This window comes from Oculina patagonica, chromosome 1, assembly GCF_052425735.1.
Source record: "Oculina patagonica isolate OP01 chromosome 1, crgOcupat, whole genome shotgun sequence".
NCBI classification, from domain to species: domain Eukaryota; kingdom Metazoa; phylum Cnidaria; class Anthozoa; order Scleractinia; family Oculinidae; genus Oculina; species Oculina patagonica.
Window position 1 is genome coordinate 48,373,289 of NC_135758.1, and position 8,621 is coordinate 48,381,909.

The 8,621-nt window shown below is 37.2% G+C and overlaps 1 protein-coding gene across 1 annotated transcript; it reads right to left on the reverse strand.

Moving 5' to 3' along the window:
* Positions 1–2,456: 2,456 nt before the first annotated feature.
* On the reverse strand, positions 2,457–5,206 carry LOC144635672 (homeobox protein B-H1-like). Its single transcript, XM_078494760.1, has 2 exons — positions 4,325–5,206; positions 2,457–4,170 (listed from the first exon to the last, which is right to left on the reverse strand). Exons 1-2 carry the CDS (start codon positions 4,440–4,442, stop codon positions 3,680–3,682), a joined length of 609 nt encoding a protein of 202 aa, XP_078350886.1. The 5' UTR covers positions 4,443–5,206; the 3' UTR covers positions 2,457–3,679.
* Positions 5,207–8,621: the final 3,415 nt, after the last annotated feature.

Consider the following 8,621-nt stretch of genomic DNA (forward strand, 5'->3'; position numbering starts at 1 on the left):
CTTGATGAGGTCTAACCACGTTTTGACAGTCTCTTCCTCAAAATGACAAAATGTTGTTTATACGAAAACAGATAAAAAACGCAGAATGGTTACGAATTATCGAATAAACATTTTAAATTATGCGAAGTCTCAAACTTGCTGAGAAGATTAAAAGTTTTCTTTAGAACATTGTGAGACTGTGGGATTCCGAAATGCCACCTGTCGTAGTCTTCATTTACACTTCTTTACTCCGAGTTATCATGTTCTGTTCATAAAATTCCTCACTGTGTCATGAATACTTTGAATTGCTGACTGACTTAAAATTTCTTTAATTTAAGAATTCCTTGCCGAGTTTCAGACACTTTAAGGTGCGCACTGCTTGGAGAGCAAGGTTTTTTGCGAAAACGCTAGCCTTTGGAACTTTATCACTCGCAGATTTGACAGATTTAGGGCAAAATCGAACGATTTCTAATCGAAGGGTAAATATCACACAGATAGCGCTCCCACATTTTTTTTTTAAAGGACAGGTTTTTAATTTCTAGAACTTTCCTTTAAGACCAAGATTTGATATGTTAAAATTGGCACTAAACACTTATTTCTGGAGCTCTCATCCTTGATTTACATCCTTAGCTCTATGACGCCGCCGTGATCTGATTTGGTGCCTAAATTCATAATCATGGCTCATGAACATTTTCTTCATTTTCTAGCCAAGGGTAACTGAAGAGCTTACTCAAAATGTGTTAATTTGAGGTGTGGGCGGTGTTATCAAGACCAGCAAAATGTAATAATCGCGAACCATTTACTCTTGTATACGATGGCAAATAGTATTTTAAAAACTGATTGCTAGTGAATGGGCATTATTAAACAACTCCTATAAATTATTTCTCATTTTTAGCTTAGAGAAAGGAAATAAAACGAGACGAGGTAAAGAAAACATATTTGACCTCGATGGGATTTGAGTTAATGACCTCCGGAATTGATATTCTGTTGTTCTGCTGACTGAGCTACGAAGCCAGATAGGCCGGGCACGTTGCAGGCAGAAAAGAGGATGTTATGCGGCAACGAACGAACAAATGGAATGGCAAGGAAACTACGTCGCTCCTTAACCTTTAATTTTTTTCATGTATGATTCTACAACGCTTTTCAAAAGTTTGACCGTAGCCTAAGTGCATAATGTAATGTCTTAGCTTGCATAGGCATCCGGTATATACGTGCAGACGTAGAAAAAAGGATGCATTCAAGTTCAACATTGACCACAAAGTTTCTCGGTTGCAATTGCATGGGAACCCTAAAACATGTCTACAGATTTAGTTACTAACTCGATAACACATGACCCTAGCGTTTAGTTACCCTTGACAATCTGTAAAGAGTAACCTTGTTGCAGTTCGATTCTACACTCGACAGAGGATAGTAAGGCTTTTTTAAGGATTTTATTATAAGGAAAGTACTGCTCAGATAGTCATAACATACCGCTCGTGTTACGGCTGTGAGAGAACTTGCTCGAGCGGCTAAGAGCGACATGTGTTTAACAAACTGCCGTAGCTTTGCACCAATTTTTTAAGGCAAACAGAAATCGTTTCTGTTTCGCACGTTTCAATAAAAACATATTGCAAGGTATAATAAATAAAGGTTCGCCATGCATGTTTTAAAAAATAATGTCTTCATGTGCGCCAAAACTACAATACATTTGTACGAAAAATTGCCGTGTGAAAAAACTTACGTTTCCCCTGGCAAACTGTCAATCCAAAGAAGATATACTAGGGATAGTTGCAACAACTACTTTAATTTGGTTATCTACTAAAAGCCCTCGGAACAAAACAAGAATACAGTACAACAATAATAAATGTGACTATTAAAGGAATGCGAAGGTATTTGGTGGCGAAAAAAAATTCCGTATCAATTTATTTCATTACAAGAATGCACAGATATAGTAAAGATTCGCTATGCATGTGTTTAATGGACTTTATAATAACAAGTGGCAATGAGATCGGACCTCAATACTAGAGACGTATCTTCTCGCTGTCGCTATCATGATCACTCGGTCTGTTTCTCACCCAATCCACAGACTGCACGGAGAACGTAAAAGAAATGAATGCCAATGGGTAAACCAAGGGAAAATACGGCTATTTTCTTATGGCATATAAGGTCTTCAGTTGTTTTTGGCCTGAGGTCGCCGCCGTTTCTATATGATTTTCTGCGTGAGGGTCTAACAACTAGAAGACATTGAAACATACGCAGGTCCTTGTTGCTTTAAAAGTAGCCCGACCTCTCGCTCTTAGACAAAAGACCAACAACATTCGACAGCATTGAGAGAAAACAACCAGAAAGTTCGGTGCGATGTTCAAGACATGACTGAATATTGGTGCTAGTGCTTTTTACCAATATTCTGCTATACAGCTGAAAGGGATTGAGAACGCTTCCTCGCATGGACGTCCATAGTGAGATTGGCGATGTCACAATTATGACTACGACCCAGCCATATTACAAAAAGGTTTATTTATCAAACAAAATATTTGCAATTGTACATTATTCTTTATACAATAAATTAGAAATAGAGGCCCTAAATTAATGAAGTATTCTTATTTTGCGATGACGACAATTTAAATCGTGTACAAGTTGTTGTCTATGAAAAGCTGTAGTGCCAATAGCCAAAAGCCTTTAAGTGTCATCCTACAGCATATTGTGAAGTTCTGACATTGTTATTGATTGTAGCTGACAAAACGTTTAAAGGACAAAATCATTATTGATTTGTATGACATTTGAACGCAGTTTCGTAGTGTAGTTTCGCTTACGTTCTTCTTTAATTTAATGCACTCTACATAATAATAATAATAATTTATACATTTATATAGCGCTAAAACTATAAATATTCTTAAGCGCTGTAAAATGTTAAATATACATTCTTAAATCGATGTGTTAAACTTTGCATTGCTCAATGGCCCTTAATTATCCAACAGTAAGTCCCAAAAGCTATCCAGACCCCACTAGTAGGACTAAAGATTATAAATATTCAGTAAAATCTGTAAGCTAGTAAAGAATAACGGAGGAAAGGCTTAGAAATGGATCTACTGAGAAATTTCAATGATTCTGCCTCTCTCGTCGAATATCTGTGAATGTTTATGCAACTGACCACAGAGGTTTCACTCTCAACTAGCGGCGTGGCTTATTCACGACAATAGATTATACTCAAATTTAACACACATTTTCACAAATTTGGCTTTAACAACTGTGCATCCTGTTATAATTACACTCAGCATTCTTTCATCTTCCTGGGCGGAGTTCTTTTTGTGTCATCAGAAATTTGTGGTGTTATCCTAAACGGCATATTTTCTACCAATTATTCATGTGTTGTTTAATGTAAATATTCCAAGTTAAAAACTTGGGAGGCCGTACGGCCAGAGGTGGTCAAACTAGCACAATTATTTTAAGACAATCAGCGTTCTGATTTCTGAATTAACAATGTAGGTTTGTTGTAATTTGTCTCGTGAATTAACGTGTTGTTATTGTTTGCTAATCGTTGTCGCGATTCAACTTGAATCGGTTGAATCAGCCCCAGACTGTCTAGACCAGTGTGGCAGAATTCACGAATAGTTTTCCAAGAAAGAATCCTTGGTTTTGATTTCAGCTCAACTCTTGTCATTATCGTGATATTATTAAATTACGATTTGCTAAGCAATGACACAGTTTGCCGGGTACAAATTCAACAACCACTGAATCCACAGGTTGCCGAAAATGGATGCAAGTTTGCGTAAACAACTTGGAGGTTTGACGAAGGATACAAACTCCGTATCATGTTATAGTTTTGTATCTGAAAAGCAGGGTGTAGTTGAGTTCTTTGTTCTCGTCCACAACAAGGAAAACCAGTCTGCATGTGACTAAATACAGAACTCATTTCCTCCAACCGCAAGCTCGCTTCAAAGTCAGGCGCCATTTGCTTTTTCCATTTTGTTCGCCGGTTCTGAAACCATGTTTTAATTTGAGTGTCCGAAAGGCGAAGGCTCTTGGCCAAGTTATTTCTTTCAGTGATTGTTAAATATTTCTTATCGTGAAACATTTCTTCCAAAGACTGTAACTGGCTGCTTGTAAAAGCGGTTCGTCTTCTGCGTGTTTTGTTGAAGTGAAGATCACCGCGGCTTGTCGAGAGGCCACTTTTGTCTTCTTTTCCATCAACAAACTCTTCTTTCTCTACATCTACAGAAACGAAAACAGCAATTCGTTTACAGAATGTCATAAAAAACTTGGAAAGAATTCTAAACCACCCTTTTGGTTGCGTAAAAAGAGACAACAATGGCATACAATACAATTAATTATTTTCTTGGCCAGAAACGGAAGGCATGCCACTAACCTGTCTCAAAGGTTTCTGTTTGTGATTCATCACACACATCATGCTCGTCAGAATGCGTTGTTTTGTCTTGTCTCGGAGCCTGGTTTCCCAAGATTGCGTTTATGGTAAAAGACGCCATGATGCTGTGTTCTGAAGAACGAGAGAGAATGAAACGCCCACACGACAGCCGACTAGCTGCTAAATATTATGATACCAGCATCCGGACTCTATTAATCGGTTTGACAGCCAATTAAGGTAATATTTGATGACCCGTAGGACGTTTCCACTTGAGGGACAAAAGAGCGGTAAACGTTTGAAACTTTATATAAAGGAAAGGATAAGGGTTTTGTCACTTTTGGCAAAACGTTAATTAGATCATGAAATTTTTGGCTGGCTTTAAACACTACTATGCAAATAGTCTAAAGGCGATCATAGATCTAAAAATATACCGTTTTGTGAAATTCTTAGCAATCCTAATCATTCAACGGCAACAGGATGAAATCAAACTATCAAATATTGTTAAAAATTCAAGATCATTTTTATGAGCTAGTTTGGAGTGTCCCCCAAGGATCCCAAAAACGATTTTAATTTGTTTGTGTGAACGCTCATTTTGTCAAATCTGTTCATGGAAGTCTTGGCGACTTCGATAAAGAGATTTGGCAATATAAATTAGTTAGATGTCATATCAAGCTTGATAGAACAGACAATTTGACAACATTTGTGTTTTATTTATTGTAATCATTTTGTTCTTTTATTGATTTATATTCCACACGCAAAAATCAGCATAACGATAATTGTATTTTTCTTAAGGATTTAAGATAGGGGGAACGGTCGGTGATTATAATCAAAACAGCCCATATTTCCTCTGCCATTACGGAACAGTTTTGTGTTTAAAAACATCAAATGATTATTACCACGTGATCACCGGCTCGCTCTGAACAAAGGGCTCCGCGATTCATTTTCTCGTTATTTTTCTTCCGTTCCAAAGGTTTGTGAGGCCCACGAGGTGTTTCGCAATTGTTTTAATTTGATATGCATGATTCTGTTGAGCATCACTGTAGGGGGAAATGATTCACCTTTCGGCTGGAAATCATCTGCCGCACACAGAACTGATGAAATATTTGGAGCTTATTGGATCGACCTTCCCCTGCAAAGGGTTAATTTGAAGATATAATTATATATAGACGTGGTGAACACCCCAGAGAGATCGTGCAGGGAGGGTACAACGAGGCAGAAAAAATAACTTTTCTTTTTCGCAATAAAAAGACTAATAAGGATAGGTCGGAAAGCCGTTTCGAACTTTGTTGAAATGTCCTCGTTTATAATGATAAGGTAGCAAATATTTGCCGATATTTATATTTGCATTAATCTTAAACAAATAAAATGCTACGTTCTAACTTGCCTGATCAAGAGAGACAAAATCTAGCAAAGAGGGTGTCTCCTAACTTATTCGGTTCCCGAGCCTATCGCCTGAGTCAAATTTATATTTTTCAACAGAGCAATTTGACGTCGCGTGCCCGTCGCCTTGGCTCGACGCTACATTCTTAACCCCCTGTATTCCATTTTATACAACCCTAAAGATCATCCTGATTATCCGCATTTCCTGAAGGTAACATAAAAACCTAATACGCGATGTTATTTTATATGTTATTTTATAGTTTCTCGTGAATTTTTCTATTCCAGAAAATTTGAAGCAAGTGGGATGTCACCACGTTTTCTTGGTAAAGTCAATTTCAAAAACAGGCATTTGTTAATCTCGTAAGCCGTTGAAAAGTGCTTCGATATTCATCTTGAGTATTTGTTTACAATAGTTTGTTACTCCGATCAAGTGGTTTTATCGAAAGGTTATTAAAGCATTTAACGGTGGAAAACGATAGCCATTAGTCTGGCAATCATCAGCTCAGTGAATACAATGGACACGGAGGTATGCGTAAAACCAGAAGGCGCAGATGTGCTGTGGGCGTGAAGCTTATCCAATCCCTCTGCGTGCAGAAAGAACATATATCATGCGCCCACAGTTAATAATTCCCGTATCTGTGCTCCTACTACGCAAACTGCAAAGGAAGAGGAAAAGAAAATTACAAAGAATTGTAAGCGTTCCACGCATTGTTTGTTGTTTGCATAAGAAACGTTTGTCAGTTATGACCATAGGACATGTGACCTTATTGATTCCAAAAGCTTTAAGATGAGATTCCACAGAGCTACAAGCTGTTTATTGTTAATCATTGCTGTATTCCCATATCATATATTGAATTCGTGGCTTTGTAATAAAGTTTATTCTTATCCATCATCAATTGCCTTTTCATGGCTCTTTTTAAAGGGGCTACGTCACGAGGATTAAGCAGATTTTGGTCTAAACTGCTCTGTAATTAGTGGAAGCCATTTTAACCCATGAAAATCATTATCTTTGAACATCTAAACTTAAAAGGAAGATATGACCGCAACTTTCTGAGAGAAATCAAACCACAGCTATAAATATCGATTTTTTTGGAGATGCAACATTTGAAAAATTAAGCCTTAATCTTTGAAATCGCAATCCATTTCGATCCGTGCCATCCGTAGCCGATGACACTTGTTTACAGTTTCAATGCCCTTATATAGCAATTTTTAAAAAAACTGGACCATTATTTTTAGGTTTCCTTTGACACAAATAAAAATTTTGGCTGGTTAGAAATTTGGTAAAATCGGTGACAAAGCCCCTTTAAATCGTCTTCGATTATTTGGTTGTTGATTGGCAAGTTCAGTGGCATAAATAATGAATGAAGGAACGAACGAACGAACGAACGAACGAACGAACGAACGAACGAACGAACGAATGAATGAATGAATGAATGAATGAATGAATGAATGAATGAATGAATGAATGAATGAATGAATGAATGAATGAATGAACGAACGAATGAATGAATGAATGAATGAATGAATTAATTAATTGATGAGTTTCCAGAAAGAAAAATACGTAGATTACGTGTTTATTTGTCTGTGTATTTATTCATTCCAGTAAAAATAAAAAACACACTGCGGTGACAAACATGACAAAACAACGCATGTCGGAAAAAAAAAATTGATTTTAATTAAATGTTCGGTTAGTCCGTTCTTATTGCAGCTATCTTTTTACAATTCCTTTATGCAAAGAATATTTCGTTCTGAGGTTGTCTTCTTCAACTGGAAGAAAATATATTTTGTTTTTAGGCCCATTGGATTGTTATAGCTGATACTTGGTTTTCCAACCTTTTTGATTCAATTGATGTTTATTTAGTCTTTTTAATAGTCGCGATTACTTATTTCTTCTTTATTTTAAATATTTTTAACTGGAAATAGCATCATTGCCTCACCGGGCTCCTTTCACGTAACGGCTGGAAAGGAAACTGCTAGAACACGAGTTAAAATAATTTGATTTCCTCAATACGTGCAAAACGGAGGGTAGTTGATCCTATCAGCAAAATGCTAACCGCGTTATGAACAGAGATTTACCAAATGTTTGTTTTGGTAATTGGTTTAGTTCTGATGCAAAAAGATAGCATCAAGGGACATGTGACGCTAATGCATTATCACGATCCACATTGGCATCCCACAATGCAATAAACAGTTCCTCCTATGAGACGCAAATGCAGGGTATCACGTGAGAAGAATTCAACACTAAAAATCAGTCCGTAACATTGAATACAACTACCATGATTCACTGTAGGCACGTATCGTATAGCTAACTGGGCATTCAGTAGGATGAAATCGATAGCCTAAACACGTCCACTGCAACGTGTTCATTCATTCATTCATTCATTCATTCATTCATTCATTCATTCATTCATTCATTCATTCATTCATTCATTCATTCATTCATTCATTCTTTCTTTCTTTCTTTCTTTCTTTCTTTTCTTTCGTTCGCTCGTTCGTTCGTCAATTCTTTCATTTGTTAGCTCGTTTATTCGCTCGCGCTCGATCGTGTTTTCTTTCCCTCGCTCCTTCCTTTCCTTCTTGTCTTTCGAACATCGAGGAAGTCTCGCATAAGGACGATGAGCCGTAGGCCCCGTCTCCTGTATCTTCACTGTTATGGTCAGCAGGGGACGTGAAAGAACCCACACACTTATCGTAAAGAGAAGGGCATGGAGTTCCCGGTGTTGTGGTCTGGTCTTTACCCGTTGTACTGTGCTTACTGTGAAATGCTCGGAGATATAAGCTGTATAAGCTACTCTTCAAATCTGAGGTAAACAAAAGTTATGTATGATGTATATCTAAAATGAAAACGTCCGTCATTGTCATAATCAGAAGAAAACGAAAATGTCCCTCGAAAAAAAAACGTAGCAGAAGCTCGACAGTG